The sequence below is a fragment of the Daucus carota genome, chromosome 1 (genome assembly GCF_001625215.2).
Source record: "Daucus carota subsp. sativus chromosome 1, DH1 v3.0, whole genome shotgun sequence".
Lineage (NCBI taxonomy): Eukaryota > Viridiplantae > Streptophyta > Magnoliopsida > Apiales > Apiaceae > Daucus > Daucus carota.
In genome coordinates, this window is record NC_030381.2 from 5,885,475 (window position 1) to 5,903,331 (window position 17,857).

The 17,857-nt window shown below is 34.1% G+C and overlaps 3 protein-coding genes across 3 annotated transcripts; 1 reads left to right on the plus strand and 2 right to left on the minus strand.

Annotated features, from left to right (window-relative positions):
• Positions 1-4,799: 4,799 nt before the first annotated feature.
• LOC108204470 (monolignol oxidoreductase AtBBE-like 13) lies at positions 4,800-6,582 on the plus strand. The gene has a single exon (XM_017373931.2). It carries the CDS (start codon positions 4,838-4,840, stop codon positions 6,458-6,460), a length of 1,623 nt encoding a protein of 540 aa, XP_017229420.1. The 5' UTR covers positions 4,800-4,837; the 3' UTR covers positions 6,461-6,582.
• A 68-nt stretch (positions 6,583-6,650) lies between these two features.
• Positions 6,651-10,651, minus strand: LOC108216879 (tubulin beta chain-like). The gene is made up of 3 exons (XM_017389740.2): positions 10,056-10,651; positions 8,031-8,300; positions 6,651-7,524 (listed from the first exon to the last, which is right to left on the minus strand). The coding sequence occupies exons 1-3, from the start codon at positions 10,450-10,452 to the stop codon at positions 6,854-6,856; spliced, it is 1,338 nt and encodes a 445-aa protein (XP_017245229.2). The 5' UTR covers positions 10,453-10,651; the 3' UTR covers positions 6,651-6,853.
• A 5,220-nt stretch (positions 10,652-15,871) lies between these two features.
• On the minus strand, positions 15,872-17,135 carry LOC108198807 (putative germin-like protein 2-1). Its single transcript, XM_017366588.2, has 2 exons — positions 16,604-17,135; positions 15,872-16,518 (listed from the first exon to the last, which is right to left on the minus strand). The coding sequence occupies exons 1-2, from the start codon at positions 16,716-16,718 to the stop codon at positions 15,980-15,982; spliced, it is 654 nt and encodes a 217-aa protein (XP_017222077.1). The 5' UTR covers positions 16,719-17,135; the 3' UTR covers positions 15,872-15,979.
• Between the last annotated feature and the right edge of the window lie 722 nt (positions 17,136-17,857).

A 17,857-nucleotide genomic window follows, 5' to 3' on the forward strand; every position in this document is an offset into this window, starting at 1 on the left:
AGAGAGAACCCTTACTTTATGTTTAATATTTGTAGGGTTTTGCAGCAGAACTTAAATATTACTTAGGGTTCTACTGTAGAACTCCACATAAAAAAATGTCAATATTTATGTATTATATTTTAAAATTATTTTTGAACACACACAACGATGAAAAAACATGAAAAAAATATGTATTTAGATTTAGAGATCTTAAAAATCTATTTAAAATTTAAGATTCCGCAGCATAATATTAGTGGTTCAATGGTTATATTTTAAGAATTGTTTTTCTCTTGAGGCGCGCAGTACTAAAAATTTCTTCTTTAATCCTGAAACTAGCATAAAAGCCCGTGCGAGGCACGGGCCTCTAGTTTTCGCTGTATTTTAAATAATATTTATGTGTCAACTGTTATCATATTATTTCGAGCATAATTATTATGTTTTATTTTTTGAAAAAAATATGTAAATATAAAACGTAATGTTTGCAACCTAATAGTATTAATAGTAATAAGTACTATATTTTAAAAAAAAAAAATATGGATCGAAAATTACATTTGGCCTGATTTTTCAATATTCAAATCATTAGGATAAAGAAGCTATTACCATATTATCAACATGTTCAAAATTATATTTAAAATTAATACTAAAATTTTTAGATTTTCACGTTGTTTTACATGTATTTCTTCTTTTTTGAACGTACGTTTGTGTAATAATTAAGTGATACATGATGGGGCAGATCATTAACACATTTTTTTTAGCATATGTTGCACACACTTTGTATAAATAAAAATTGAAGCATATGTTGTAGGTAAAAAGACCGGTACCTTATTTTATTATAAAAGCATCAATTGAACTACTAACCTTATAATTGTACCCATAAAGATTCTGACGCCTTTGATGTGTCTTACCGTTTTAATTTTCATATCAATTATATAGTATTTCAATGTCTTAATTTTTTATTGTTAATTTGAAATATTAGATGATTATTATTTTGATACAGTATGTTATAATATTGTCTCGTTATAAAATTTTAATTTACATCGTTAGTTTTTTTGAGTTTGTTGATTGAGTCTTGTAATGATTTTTCATGTAATTGTTGTAAACCAGATCTCAAAATGATTTTCTGGAATTTTAAATAGCAAAAAGAGAGTAGATATGAGTTAGGCCCCATGAATCTCATAAAAACATGAAATATTTAGTTTAATTAGTCGTGTGATTACATTTTTAACTTTGTGCAAACTCATATTCTTAAATATATATTTTGATGCTCGTATTTTCTTAAGAGTGAGCAACGTAGTATATCATGTTCAGTTGTTAAAGATCAAAGCAGGTATTCAATATTCTAGATGATGAAAAAACTATTCTTGATCTAGTCCCATTTAGTAGAATATTAGTTTTCATCATATCGCGTTGGATTATCCGGTTCAGAATTAATTATATTTTTCAGTTTAATTTGTAAATGATCAATAAATTTAATTGTAGTATGAATCATTTTATTTACTTGGTATGTTATATATTGATTGATGGCATATTAATATTATAGTTTTAAGACCTTAATTAATATATATAACTTATTTCTCTGTGTTATTTTATTTTAACCAAGTAAAATTTCTAACTCAATTCTTTTTAGTAGGTCTCATAAACGTTTTTATTATTATTTGGTTGACTTTTGATTAACAATATAGACTTTCTCTAAATTCACCTTTATATCACAAGTTAGAATATTTCAAATTCATATATCATCAAAAATTACATCATTTAGATATATTTTCTAACACTAAATTTGATGTCTTTGTCACTATTCTTATATCTATAATTTTTTTAAAGAGAAAATTTATTTACATGTCGAATTCTGAATTCATAAATAAGAATATTTTTTCGGTTACCTTATTTCGTGTTATCCAAAATATTGTAATCTCTTTATAAATCACTTATTATAATAAAAAAAAATTAATATGACATAGTCCATGTTGAAAGTCTATCCATTTTTCCTTTCAAAGGTGCTCACCGAAATCTTAATTTTTGTGTTTATTCCTCACATTCAAGACTTAAAGTTTCTATAATATTGTATTGGTACTCATTTAGATTATTAAATTAGATTTAAATTTGTTCATTTTTATTCGAATATAAATTATATCTATTTTTAGAAATCTAAATCGTGTTCGAACCCGATTATTTAGATTCTTATTCAATTTTAAATTTATCTACGTAAATAATTAACTTATAGATATTAATCTATCATGTAAACAATATATGAGACTTTTTTTTTTTTTGAAATTGAACAATATATGAGACTTAAGTGAAATAATAACTTAATCTCAAATAAATAGGCTATTGATGAAAAGAATATAAATGCAACTGTCTTAATGTATGTGTTTGATGCATTTCAATAAAAAATTAAATGTTTGTGTAGCTCAAATGGTTTGAGTGGTGTATTTGAATTGGAGAGGTCTTGAGTTCGAGTCTTATAATAACATTTTTTATGTATATGAGAAAGAGTTAGGTTCGGAGTTAGGCTCGGGTTCGGAGCTAGGTAATTTATTTGCTCAGGAGGGAGGTTTGACACTAACCTGTTGGGCTATTATATATATAAGTAGATAATTAGATATGATAAAGCCTGCTGATAAATATATGTGCATGGCTGTGACTTGCAAGCAAAAGTAAAGCATACATTCCCTTTCTAAATGATCAACTTTAGCTTTATAACACTATGCGCAGATTAAAAAGGGCATGACAAACATCTATTTATTTACTAATAAAATCATGTAACTCTTCCTTAGCAGCAATGTTTGCTTGCTTTAGACATTTTGGTGGTAGGTTTTCCATTGCAGCAAGCTCTGTTCTTCACTCTTCACACTATGCTTCTTAAAGATCATTAATTAATATATTATGTTCCAAAAATTCTTTGATTATTAAAAAATCCTGATTTATTAAAAGATTCCCGATTAATCTTTATAAAATATTTCATCGATTATCGATTATGCTTTTATTCGATTGAAAATCTCCGATTTATCAAAAAAAATCTGATAAATCATAAATCGGGAGATCAACCGATTAGTTTCGATATGTAATATCCATGCTTAATATATGTAATAAAGGAGATTCATTGTATCAAATTGCTGGTAAAGTATTGTAAATAAACAGGAGAAGCTATGATTCCTATGGGTGTCTTGAAAAGATAAAACAAAACCAATGTAATTATTGTTAAAGTATAAGATCCATCATGTCAAGGAACCAGTTACTCTAAAACCTCAAGGTGTTAGAGAATGGCCCTTTCCAGGATCTTATATTCTAACAATCCCCCTCACTCGAGAGCCCATTTATGGGTCGAAGAGTGGATCACGGGCGCTCATCTTTGGAGCATTAATTTGCCATTCGTGCCACGATAAATTGTGAGAATATTGGGGGTGGTAGAGGCTCGAACCCGAGACCTCCTGCCAAACCTGGCTCTGATACCATGTCAAGGAACCAGTTACTCTAAAACCTCAAGGTGTTAGAGAATGGCCCTTTCCAGGATCTTATATTCTAACAATTATGGCAGAGTAGACTTTGTATAAATAGAAGATAATACCACTTTCGACTCATCAATCATCATGCAATGCTTTGCATTATGAAAAATTCTATACTCACAAATTTCAAGCCGCACAGATCATGTTTTTGTACTTGGAGTTGAGACACTGAATGATTGCAAAATGTAAAATTGTTGCAAGATAAAGTGAGCATTTTCAGAATTTAGTGAAGTGCACTACACATCTTGACCATTGGATTTGCAAGTGACCTTCTAGCCGCCCATACCAACCATGGTATATCTGTTTTTCGGGATTGCTGGAAATTTTATCTGAGAATTCAAAACTTGTCAAATATTATAAACTCTGAAATACAAGAATGCTGAGTTTGTTAGATAAAGCAAAATACCCAGAAGGTATAACAAAATTTTATAATCAGAATTTTGTGTTTTTCAAAAAATAAAGTACTCTGCGTGTATGTATACAATAAAGCAAAAGCAAGTGAATCATTCTCAAGATAATAACCGAGCCCTGGCTTGTAGTACTTTCTAGCTTCATTTCATCATAAATGTACTGTTGCAGATTGAGGATAGACTTAGGATCATAGTTGCCACCGTGATTTCATCACCCTAATTCACTAAATCATTATAATATGAGATTAACTAAGATACTTGCCAGCGTGATCCCGTCACACTAATCCACTGAATTATTGCAACTCAAATACAGTTATGAGGTTTTATCCTCCGTCGTCCCGAATTATAAATTCAATTCTTATTCAATTTAAACTCATTTAGAGATGAATATGTATGGGTCTCTCTGACCTCATTGTCACAAATTTTAGAAAAATGACCTCAAATATCTGTCGGATAAGATGGTCCCGACCTCCATTTTACAATCCAAAACATTCGTGCAACGTTTATACTCTTTTCCTTCTTAACGCTACATGGTTTTAGCGTTTTAAAACCCTAAACGTTATTTCATGTAGTATTTTACTCTAAAACGCCAGATCATGTTATGTTTTGTAGTTGTTTTCGGACCCAAACTCAACACAGTCGTTAGATTATCAGATATTAATAAATAATAATTTGAAACATTTCTCACAACTTTATTATTTTGGACATTACTCGTAGATGTTGTGGCATCATGAATATTACTTATCAGTTATCAACTTGTAAGCTCAGAACTCAAACTCGTATCGCAAAAAAATGAATTGCAAAAGTTACGACACCTATCAACAATAAAATAAACTTGCGTTTGCATTACCTCACAATTTGTCATACTCAAGACATCACAGTGTCTATAAATAGCCACTATACCTTCATAACCTCGGAGCATAAGACAGAGACAAGTAAGAAATGGCCTCTCTGATCTCCCTCACACTTTCAACTCTTCTGTTTTCTACATTAGTTTTGCATGTTACTTCAAATCATATTCAAGATAGCTTTTATCACTGTCTTGCTCTCAACTCCAAGGCATCCCCTATTCCATTTTCCTCAGCTTTTTTCACCCCTAACATCTCCTCATTCAGCACCCTTCTCCAATCTTCTGCACAGAATCTCAGGTGCTTGGCCCCGAGTGTGCCGAAACCTCAGCTCATTTTCACTCCATTGCATGAATCCCATATTCAAGCTGCAGTTGTCTGCGCCAAAGATCTTGGGATTCAGATAAGGATTAGGAGTGGTGGCCATGATTATGAAGGGCTGTCTTATGTGTCTGAGATGGAACCACCTTTTGTTGTTGTGGATTTGTCGAGGCTTCGATCAGTCAGTGTTGATATTGAGGATAACACTGCATGGGTGCAAGCTGGTGCAACCATTGGTGAGGTTTATTATAGGATTGCTGAGAAGAGCAAAGTCCATGCCTTCCCGGCTGGACTCTGCACAAGTTTAGGCGTTGGAGGGCACATCACAGGCGGCGCCTATGGGCCTATGATGAGGAAATATGGCCTTGGTGCTGACAATGTTGTTGATGCTAAAGTTATTGATGCAAATGGGAAGATTCTTGACAGAAAAGCAATGGGAGAAGATTACTTTTGGGCTCTGAGAGGAGGTGGTGGAGGGAGTTTTGGGATCATTGTGTCTTGGAAAATAAAGTTGGTGCCTATTCCAGAGAATGTTACTGTGTTTACAGTTCCGAAAACCTTGGAGCAAAATGGTACAAAGATTCTCCACAGATGGCAACAAGTTGCAGCAGATAAACTTGATGAGGATCTCTTCATCAGAGTGATCATACAGGCCGTGAATTCGTCTAAGAAAGGCCAGAGGACTGTTCAGCATCTTTATCAGGCCTTGTTTCTTGGATCAACAGATAGGCTATTTAAAGTCATGGGAGAAGGTTTTCCAGAACTTGGCTTGCAGGCTAAAGATTGCATGGAAATGAGCTGGATCAAATCGGTTCTGTACATTGCAGGATATCCGGGTACTACACCTATTGAGGTCCTACTTGAAGGAAAATCATCATTCAAGAATTACTTCAAAGCCAAGTCTGACTTTGTTAAGGAGCCAATTCCGGAAAGTGGGCTTGAAGGGATCTGGACAAGGTTTTATGAAGAGGAATCACCCTTGATGATCTGGAATCCATATGGTGGAAAAATGAGTGAAATTCCTGAATCTGAAATTCCATTCCCTCATAGGAAAGGTGTTCTATACAAGATTCAGTATGTGACAACATGGAGTGATGCCGCCAAAGATTCAGTTCCAAGGCACGAGGACTGGATGCGGAAGCTTTACAATTACATGTCTTCTTATGCTTCCAAGTTTCCAAGAACTGCATATGTGAATTACAGAGATCTTGATCTGGGAATGAACAAGTATGGAAATGCAAGCTTCATAGAGGCGAGCTCGTGGGGTAATAGGTACTTCAAGGACAACTTTAATCGTTTGGTTCGAATCAAGACCAAGGTTGATCCAGAAAACTTTTTCAGCCATGAACAGAGCATCCCATTACTTCCTGAACCAAACTATGAACAACTCTTGTAAAAAAAGAACACTTCCACAGAATATCGACATCAAAAACCACTGGAATGTTCATATGTTAAGTTAATTGTGTTTGTATTTCTAAAGGAGTGATCAACTAGTATCCATATATTTAAGCTCTTGTATGTGGTGAGCCAGTAGTTTTTTTTTAATTTAATAAATAACTAGTTATTTATTAAAGGACACACCAATAAGGCAAGAAATTGCAGTATACTTCAAACCCCAAGCAGCATTCTGTTAAATACAAACATTTCCGGTCATTTATGTAAAACACATAATCTTCAATCTGACATATCATTCAATACAGAGTAACTATGTCACACTATTTCATTCATTCACAATGATAAGCACATATGAACCTGCTGAGAGAGATCCAAAGATGCACCAATCTTAGACTCAAGCTTCAGCTTCTGCTTCTTCTTCATCCTCGTAGTACTCCTCAGCTGTTGCATCCTGGTATTGTTGGTATTCAGCCACAAGGTCATTCATGTTACTCTCGGCCTCTGTGAATTCCATCTCGTCCATTCCTTCACCAGTGTACCAGTGCAGGAAAGCCTTTCGCCTGAACATGGCTGTGAATTGTTCACTAACCCGTCGGAACATCTCCTGAATAGAGGTTGAGTTGCCAATAAATGTTGAAGACATTTTTAAGCCCTTTGGCGGGATGTCACAGACACTAGACTTGACATTGTTCGGTATCCACTCAACAAAGTATGATGAGTTCTTGTTCTGGACATTAATCAACTGTTCATCAACCTCTTTTGTGCTCATCTTACCACGAAACATAGCTGACGCTGTTAAGTAGCGACCATTTCGTGGGTCAGCAGCGCACATCATGTTCTTGGCATCCCACATCTGTTGGGTCAGTTCTGGGACAGTGAGAGCACGATATTGCTGGGACCCTCTTGATGTCAAGGGCGCAAAACCAACCATGAAGAAGTGGAGTCGCGGAAATGGAATGAGGTTAACTGCTAGTTTCCTTAGGTCAGAGTTCAGCTGACCAGGAAACCTAAGGCAACATGTGACACCACTCATGGTAGCAGAGATCAGGTGGTTGAGATCACCGACTGAAACAAGGCAGAAAAGGTGATTTAATATTAAGAATCAGATCATAAACCACAGTAATCTTATACTGGTATATAGAGATTACAAATTTGGGTAAAATGACCAAGTCAGATGTCAACAAAATGAGTGAAAGGGCACACTACTGATGATAGCTACTTTAAAGAAAAGAGTTCATGTTCAATTGTTGGTAATAAAAAATGTGAAGCTTTTTCTATGTTGCGTTTAATCTCATTAATTCAGTGCAATACCACTAACACTTCACAAGTAGACGTGATTTGGTAATTGTAATTTGTAGAGATATAAAAATGTAATTACTGACCAAGGAGACCTCTGCCAAAACAGGGGATATAGTTCTGACATGTTTACGAGGCAGACAATGAGCTGAAAAGTGAAAACAATATTTTCCAAATTCTGAGTAAACTCTATGCTACTTATCATCTTAAGGGCTGTCCTCAGAAATACATATCAAAAGTAAAATGATCAAGAGATTCATACAGACGAAACTCACATGTGGGGGTAGTAAGCTTGAGGGTTCGGAAACAGATGTCATAGAGTGCCTCATTATCCAAGACCATGCACTGATCTGCATTCTCAACAAGCTGATGAACAGAAAGTGTGGCATTGTATGGCTCAACAACGGTGTCAGATACTTTCGGAGAAGGGAAGACTGAAAATGTTAGCATCATCCGATCTGGATACTCCTCTCGGATTTTAGAAATGAGAAGAGTGCCCATCCCAGATCCAGTGCCACCACCCAGAGAATGACATACTTGGAATCCTGTCACAAAAATATAGAGAATCAATCTGAGTACACATTGTAAGTTAGAATTTCAGTAATCCACATTATGTGCAGGTACAGTATCAGTGAAGAATAAATTAATCTTCAGGAAAGATCACTAAAGATAATCCTAGCTGAAGAAATCTATCCAAAGTTTTTGGGTTCCATCCAGCAAGTAATCCATAAGCATCAGTAGAAGCAGAAGTATATCCAGATGCAGCAAAGGTTGATAATACTTTTCTAACCAGCGCAAGATAGAGGTAGTTGGTAAATAGAATTTTCACACTTTAAGTTCCGTAAGTGGCTGCTCTAGGCAATTTGCTAGAAAATTCTAGGCGGTGTTATTATCATTATCTTTAATTCTTCTTAACAAGAGGTACAGACATGTTCAATCCCATCAAATTACAGAATTAGGCGTAAATCAAGACTATCACTGATTACATATATCTTCAATACAAAAATATCAAGATATTGCAGAGCCATAGTAATATCCAAAACAAAGTTTTATGTAATATAAATGCAAGAGCTACAGGACAAGCTGGATACATATAATTAGCTGCGAGGAGCATGACAACAGATAATGACATTACATAGAAAAGGGAAAAAGGACAATATCCGCGAGGAAAAAAAAGACAACATGAACCTAGTGGAAAGCAGTAACCACATTCTTCAAAGACAAATGGATAAATGAAAAGCAAGTTGAAGGCAAAAAAATATTATAAAGGCATTTATTGACTTTATGGAAAAACTGAAAACTATAGGTGAGAGATGTGAGCACTACTAATATGAATACCTTTATAAACTAAACTATCATACATTATTAAAGAATATCAATCCCTATTGATTTTGATCAGATATGCAGATAGACCAGAGCAACAAACAGAGATGGACATAATTTGTATATCATCGAGAATAGAGAAAAATGAACCTAAGAACATAATAAGGGGGAAAAGATTATTATTGCAGAAAAACTGCTCTGGCTTTTAAGGATTACTGAAAAACAAACAGAGAGAACAAATTCCAACATTATATAGTACAATTATCTTCCAGAAATTTCTTATTCAAACTCAACTTGTATACATGATCAGTATCTAAAAAGAACCCATAACCAAAGTTCGAATCATTTTCATCTGTGTTTGCAAAATACAACTTGTAAATTTCACAAGCACTTTCTTTGCGTTTCTTGAGATAAAAAGCTGTACTATAATTTTGATCCAAAATCCACCTTTTATCATGATCATACCTAAAAGAACCCCCAAAACCCTGTCTCAAAGAGCGATTCATCTGGGTTTGCATAACTTGTAGACATAAGAACCTTTCTATGTGTTTCTCGAGATGGAAAGATACATAATTTCATAATCCAATCTATCCATATAATTCTAGACAACAAGCATAAATCCACATGAAATTAGTCATATAATCAAGAAACCACAAATTTGAAGACACCAAGCAAAATTGAGCAAGACAAATAACAAAACCACACATATCATCAAACCAAACATAACCAGTATATTTCATCAGACAACAAGCAAAAATTGAGCTAAACAAATAAGAATTTAACCATAGAATCACTCAATCACACATACCTATATTCACAAGACACCAAGAAAAATTGAGCAAAACAAACACCAATTCAATCATAGAATCAGTAATCACACGGACCAATCAAACCAAACATAACTGGTATATCTCGCACGTATAATCACATACAAAAAACATTAAAAAAAAAATCAAGAAACACAAAAATGATGATACCTTGAAGACAATCACAATTCTCAGCCTCTTTTCTAACAACATCAAGAACAGAATCAACCAGCTCTGCCCCCTCCGTATAATGCCCTTTAGCCCAGTTATTCCCCGCACCCGACTGCCCGAAAACGAAGTTATCCGGCCTAAAAATCTGGCCATAAGGCCCTGTCCTCACAGCATCCATAGTCCCTGGCTCCAAGTCCACCAGCACAGCTCTAGGCACATACCTCCCTCCACTAGCTTCGTTATAATACACGTTGATCCTCTCGAGCTGAAGATGATCGGTGGTTCCATCGTAGAATCCTGACTGGTTGATTGCATGCTCATCGCAGATGACTTCCCAGAACTTGGCGCCAATTTGGTTGCCGCATTGGCCGGCTTGTATGTGGAGGATTTCTCTCATTTTTTTTTTGGGGGGGGGGGGGGGGGGGGGGGGGGGGGGGGGGGGGGGGGGGGGGGGGTGGTGATTTGAGGGAGAGGGGAATGGAGGAGAGGGAATAGAGGGAGGAGATGGTGGTGATGGTGATGATCAATTCAAGGTTGACAAGAGGAGTGTGATCGTATTATTCTTTGCATACTTTTCTTTATATACTTTTATCTATGCGGGTCATGAGCCGTCGCCTGTTCAGACTTTAGAGATTAGATTAGATTAATCGAGATTAATTGGATACTTAATTGAATAATTTGTTTTAGAGAAATTATAGAGAAAATATTTTTTTTCAATAGTGTTGTCTTACATTTTTGACTTACATGTGATATTAGTGAATCCCTCCGCCTATCATTTATTTACAATTTTTTCACCTGGCTTGACATGCATAGCATATGAAACATGATTTTATATTTTTTTTTGAAAATTTTCTTTTATGTACAAAGATTTAGATAATAATTTTTTATTATTAATATTAGTCTAATATTAAAATATCGTTTTTTCTTGTGTGTGCCATGGGCACGCACTAAGCACATAATTTCATAAGTTTAAGAGATTTTGATTAGCTTTTGTATTTTAATAATGATGGACCCTTGCAAATGCAATAATCACACCAATCAAAATTTTCTAAACATATAAAATTTCGCCCTTAGCATGTGTCCACGGCACACACTAGACGAACTCTTAAATTATAAGAGTATCAAAAATGTAAGTAAGAAAAGATAATTTATTAAATTTACTTTAAATATTTATTTAATATTTACTTTACAGAATGATATGATATATATGAAATTTGAAACAAAAATATTTTTAAGTAACTAAAAAGCCATCTGAAATGGGTTAAAGTAAATAAAATACAAAATAGTTATTGAGTTTCTTTTATTTTTATTCAAAAAACGGTATTTATATTCAGAAAAACAATTGTTCGTATTAGTTATTTAAGAAAAACAGGATTTGAAGGGTATAAAATCTTTTGTTTTCGACAGAAATGGTATAAAATCTTCAAAAAAATTGCTAAATCTGTCAACACTTGTCATTATATCGGTTGAAGTATGACACGTTAGTCACAAATTAATTTAATTAATTCGGTTTTTCTATGGTGTGCGTAGTGTGCCCATGTTAAGCGCGGAAAATTTTGTGCTTGGATCATTTTGATTGGCTCTTATCTCATGATAATGGTGGACCCCCTGCAAATACACCAACCACACCAATAAAAATCTCTCAAATACAAAAATTTCCGCGCTTAGCATGTGGACATGGCACATACTAGCCAAACCGTAATTAATTTAACAATGACCATTAGGCCCATTTCGATGAAACCGGTTCTTGTGATCTACCCGCATTGATGGGATAACGCACTTTTTAGTTTAGCTGTCACGAATTTTTCTAGAGAACTTGCATGTTTTAGTCAAATATCACGTTAAGAAAAAAAGAGACATGAGTATGGTTGTATTTCATTCAAATCATCAATATACTTATAGAATTATAAGAGTACTATACAAGTCTCTCAGCACCTATAAATATGTCTTGTAGGGTTTTGGATTATCTAAACACAACCTCTTGTCTCTCTCAATATCACAACCCTATCTTTCTTTCGTGATTGTTCTCTTGCTCGATTTCTAACTCGGTGGTGCCGTTTTTCTGCAACGATAAGATAAGGCTGTTTATACAGTATTTAAAAAAAAAATAGAGGTTGTTGCAAGCAAAGGTAGTTATAAACCGCTATGTTGGAGTCGACAAATCCAAACACATGAAAGGAATATAGCCTTGACATGATATTGATGGATGATATAAATAAATTAACTGTTATTGGTATATGTTTGTTGGTTATTATTTTATTAGATTTGTTTTGTTCTTTGGACATGTTTGTTGTTGCTAATTTTTATATGATTTATTTTGTATATATGAAAAAAAATTATTTATGCATTATCTATTTGCTCCTTTCAAACAACTTTTAAGTGAAGGTTGTTTATACAGTATTAAAATATAAAATTTGTTACAAGCAAGGGTAGTTATAGACCGTTATTTTACGGATTTAAGTTATATGTTTTTGTGCACAATCAGTCCAAAAAAAACTAGAGTAAGATGACAATGTAAGAAGATGATTACTTTTCAAAAAAAAAAACAAATAAAATTAAGATTCGTCGTGTTTTAAATTGTTAATTACATGTATAAATTTATTTTCAGTTTTCCACCATGAATTATAGTCCAATTTTACAATTTTATATATTAGTATTGGTATTATATCAAGATTTTTATAATATAAATTTATTTATCCTACAAATATTAATTTTGAAACATTAATATACTTTTTATAGACAGCCATAAAATTATTTTTACCTACAAATATTAATATTGAATCATTAATATAATTTTTATACGCCGCCGCAACGCGCGGCTTCCCAACTAGTTAATTTTAAAATAAAATAAAATTAAACGTTATTAGGTCAATTTGAATTTAAAATTTTCTCCTGATTCCAATGGATCCGATTTTTTCTTTATATATATACACATCAAGCTTGAAAAGTTTAATATAACTGAAATTGATCTATATTAACTTGTAATTAGAGGGCACAACTCAGTTTTTTATTTTAACGAAAATCACCCATTTTAAATCGACTTTCATGTCTTTTGCTGAAATCGATTTAATCTAATTTTAGTGGCACGTGTTTAAACAAAATTTCATGTATATTAAATTAAAATCGATTATTATATCAATTCAAAATTTTAAAATACTGACTTAGAATCACCAGTAAACGTTACTCCCTCCGTCCCGTTAGGTTGGATAAAAAAATTGACATGTATTTTAAATTTCTGATAAATATAGTTTTATATTTTCTTTCAAATAATTTTTATTCTAAATAAAAATATAATATTTAAATTTTTGTTAAAAAAATTTCAAAAATAAATTATTAAATTATTTTTTGTTCAATTTTAATAAAATGAAAATCATTTGTATTTACCGGATTTTGGTTCGATTCATTTACTTTGTCCTGTTGTTCACCCGAATCACCCCTATCGTTTCTACCCCGAAGAACTTAGGTCTAAAATATAACAATTCAAACTATTCACAACAAAAATCTTGAAGATCAAGCTCAACGCATTCCATGCTATCTCCACGAAATGACCCCCCAGAATTTTGAGAAAACAAGCTGCATGCATGCATGATTGCATGGTCTCTTATGACCAATCTCAACGTAAGTCTTTCTATCACATTTTTCAGGCCATTTTTCAAGATTCTTGATCCCTTAAAAGTACAGGGCTAGCTAGATCATGTCAGTGCAATTGAAAAAAGGAAGCTCTCTTGTTGATCTCTACGATATAAACCGTGGTCTATTAAAGAAACCTCCTTTAAAAAAGAGAACTAAGCACCACAATTCATGTGGGGCACCTAAGTGTTCGACGAAATTGGTGAATCCCGAAAGGGGTTCGAAGAGATTTTTGAAATGGGAAATGGGAAAATTTTTTGTGGCGGTTTTGAAAATTTTGTTTGTTTCTGCTGTGGCTTTGATGACCAAGAGAATGGTGCTTGGTGCAACTGTGAGTGCATTTTGTTTGTTTTTTCTTGAGTATGGAGGGAGGTTTTTGTATCGGTTAATGAGAGGTTTATTGATTTGTCGGACAAAGAAAACATCGGTTAGTTTTACGCGAACAGAATGGGATTCTTCTGAAGGAGGTTTTGTTTCGGGTTGTTCAAGCCTGACTGTTTCGAGTGAAGAAGTGTGTGATATACCAGCTGATTTGGATATGTGTTTTTCTGATTTTACAAATTCGGATAGTAATAAGAAGTTAGAATTTGAAGATAGGGGCTCTGGGGAAGGGATTTTAGTGAGTGATCAGAATTGTAATTGTGATGGTTTGGGTACTAAGAGCAGGGGGTCGCGAAGGGAAAGGGTGAAATCCAAAATGAAGAAACTTGTTCCAAAGAAAATAAAGAGGTCAATGAAGAAAAGATCAGCGGTTAAACGAGGAGGAACTGATGTACTGGAAGATGATAATTGTGAAGCAAAGGAATATGATACTGAAGTTGATGCTTCAGATGATTCTGAAGACAGTGATGTTGAAGCAAAGGCTGAAAAAGCTAGAGATGTAAGAAGGTTCATCTCTAAATACTGGTTTTTATGTTTCATTGCCCTTGCTGGGCTGTTTCAAGGTCGGAGTCTGGCTGTTGTGCTTACGTTGTTTTGGTGTTTGATTGTGAAATTAGTGGAATGCACAATAAAGCATAGAAAGCTTTCTTGAGGCAACGTCTGCTACAAAATATCTGGTTAGATTCTGGTGCTTGGCGTTTATAAAAGCGTTTCTTTTTTTTAAATCTTTTTATGCCATGGTTTATCCCCGAGAGCTTGAAATTCTAGTAGTTTAAGTGATTGGGAATTAGATGTTGAGCCAAATCTTCACTCAATGAATATGATCCTTCTTTCTTTCATTCATTCAGATTTTTCTTTTACTATAAAAATTTTGTTTATATTAAAGCATTCCATGTCTGGAATACAGGGAAATTGCTATTAGTTTTTAAAGATGTCTCCCTGTATATTTGCAATTAGTTTAGAACATTATTATTTCTTGGTAGTCGTAGATAGAAGTCTATAGCATCACTTTTTTCTTAGTAGTCGAGACTCGTTAGTTAATCCCTGGGAGAGCATTTTACTCCACAATAGAATGAAGATGCATCTGTAATTTCTGGCGGAGTTAATAATATATAGATAAACCTGATATTTTGTTGCTGACAATATTACAAATCATCGTTGTGACTTAATGACTAACAGACTGAAGTTAAAAGCTGTCAATATTAGTCAAGGTGAGAGATCTATGAACATTAGAACCCGTGAAAAGATTTATAGAAAAAAACCAGACAGCAAAACAAGACGATGAGGAAAAAACATGAAAGGATGTTCACGAATCAATATCTGTATGAAACCATTGCAGGAAAAAATAAGCATTCTGTTTACCTGACAAAAAAACACAAGCATTCTGTTTTGTTTTTTAGCAGATCTACTACAATATCTTAGACTGAATCAAACATATGTCATTCTCTTGTTCATAATATTTCTAAATTGCCTTAAATTGACTTCGACTCCAGACCAGTTAAATATATTGCCTCAGAATTGACTCCGACTACAGACTAGTTAAATATATTGCCTCAGAATTGACTCCGACTCCAGACCAATTAAAACAAATGAATCAGAACTGGCAACAGGGTCAAATTATATATGCCTTTAAGCTAGTTTGTCAATAACAAATAAGATGGAGTTAGGTAGTAACATAGTGATGTTTTTTGAAGCATTATGACTTTAAAATACCTTTCTAGTAGAAAGATCAGCGCTTTATATAATTGCCATTTTTTTAAAATTATAATTCAAAGAAAGACATACTACTAGCAACATAAAAGCAAGTCCAATGCTAAATCCATTGTAAAGAAACAAATTTTATTATAACTTAAACAAATAAAAAAAATCAATATAGACTCATACTAGCAAACTACATATCTGTGAATGAATACTTAAAACTGAGATTTGAAAGCTTTAATGGTCCTAGCATCTGCCTGGAATGCCTTTCCTAGTACATCATCACCTATCGGTGAATTTGATCCAAAAACAGCATTGGCGACTGTGATCACCCCAGGGTTTGCAGCGCTTAAGAAAGCTAGTACAGTAGTATTTCCCTCTGCAACATTTTGTTGGAAGTGAACAAGCCCCATAGGGAAGACAAACACATCACCTTCTCCAAGAACCTTTGTTATAAGCCTATTCTCAGGGTTTCCAGTGACAAATCCAACACGAAGGCGGCCCTTTAGAACTGTTAATATCTCAGTGGCACGAGGGTGTATGTGGGGAGGGACTACACCATGTCGTGCATAGTTGACACGTACATTAGACAGACCTAGTGTATTCAGTCCAGGCAATTCAGCTACGGTGATTCTGTTAACAAAAGTGCCAAGGGAATTCGACGTGCTGCCATCCAGATGCAGCCCTCCTACTGAGAAGTGGTCTGCTTTAACAAGTTTCGGGTCCAAGCAAGCATATCCATTGACTCTTGGTGCTGCAACAATTCAAAACACAAATCAGAACAGATATTATGTACATATAATAGATCCACTTATCAAAAACTACAAATATGACGGGACCTGAGCTACTGAAGTCTGCGACACAAAAATCTTGCAAGGGATCGGGACCATTAGCCGTGGCAATGGGGCACATAATAATAGCTAGAAGAAGCAGAAACAGACTGAGATTTTCCATTTTGTAAACAAATCCTTGATGTTTTACGCAGTAAGATTTTTACCACCAGATAATTTAATTAATGTAGCGAAAACCCCTCTAGCTTCTGAACTACTTATAGCTAAAAGCCGGTGACTAATTCAAGTTACGAAGAAGTCTTCTTGTTTCTGAACTGACAATGTCAGTATATAATATGTGCAAGTTACCGGAGCTTAAATTTCTAAAATTTACTAAATTTTGTGCTTTTGTGTGCATATCAACTAACCTGCTTGATTCAATCTAAGGAAGACTTGTTCAACAGAAAGTATCTGAGTATTGTCAATAAAAGACTTGTGCAGAGATTTAAATACTGCTAAATGACCAATTTAAATTAATACATGCATTGTCTTATAGCTCCAGAAGTAACTGCGCGCAAGATCCCTAATCAATTTTAATATTAAACCGAATCTCCAATACAGAAAAAAGAAAAAGGAAGGAGCATAAAAAGCCAAGAGGCAATTTGAAAAGCACTTATCATAACATAGAAACAATGCCGACCTTTGCACTCAAATCCAGTGATTTTTTTAGAAGAATGTCGCAAAATATGCTCTACCACTTGTGTTATGGACAAGAAAGATCTTATTTTAGTACATAAGATCCAAATCCTCAGTTCTCAGTTTACAAACTTCAGCATCCTTGGAACCAACTGATCTTCTGCTATTGATGTTCTGGAAAAAGGACTACAAAGTGAGGTTCAAAAATCCTCCCAGAGGATTCACAGGCTTAAAGCCTAAAGGGGGTCTAGCTAGTGGGACTGTCAGTCCAAACTAGATTCACTTTTCCTCGTAATTTGTTACGGTGTCCATAATTAATTATGAGAATATCGGAAGTCATGGTGAGTCGAGCCCGAGTCTGAGCTCTGATATCATGTTAAATGACAAATTCCTTTAAAATGTCAAGTTGTTGGGAGGAGAGTTTACCTGAATCATATTATATTGGAACCGGGATGTGAGAGGTTGTGGCAACATCCAATATGCCTCCGGAAGAGTATAATAGTACGTGATCAATAAAGAGGTGGACTATAAACAGATTTGTACTAATCTGTTCCTAATTACTCGTAAGCACCATGTGAAGGAATAATTCGATGTTACTATAAGTTTAGGCCTGTTAGATCAAGAGTC

What these genes read in the sequence shown, in the direction of transcription:
- LOC108204470 (XM_017373931.2), top strand. Translation starts at nt 4,838, where the DNA reads ATGGCCTCTCTGATCTCCCTCACACTTTCAACTCTTCTGTTTTCTACA.
- LOC108216879 (XM_017389740.2), bottom strand. Translation starts at nt 10,452, where the DNA reads ATGAGAGAAATCCTCCACATACAAGCCGGCCAATGCGGCAACCAAATT. An exon ending in GAATTGTGATTGTCTTCAAG is followed by an intron (nt 8,301 to 10,055) that starts GTATCATCATTT and finishes TTTTTGTGACAG; the next exon opens with GATTCCAAGTATGTCATTCT. An exon ending in CAAGCTTACTACCCCCACAT is followed by an intron (nt 7,525 to 8,030) that starts GTGAGTTTCGTC and finishes GCCTTGTTTCAG; the next exon opens with TCGGTGATCTCAACCACCTG.
- LOC108198807 (XM_017366588.2), bottom strand. Translation starts at nt 16,718, where the DNA reads ATGGAAAATCTCAGTCTGTTTCTGCTTCTTCTAGCTATTATTATGTGC. An exon ending in CGCAGACTTCAGTAGCTCAG is followed by an intron (nt 16,519 to 16,603) that starts GTCCCGTCATAT and finishes GAATTGTTGCAG; the next exon opens with CACCAAGAGTCAATGGATAT.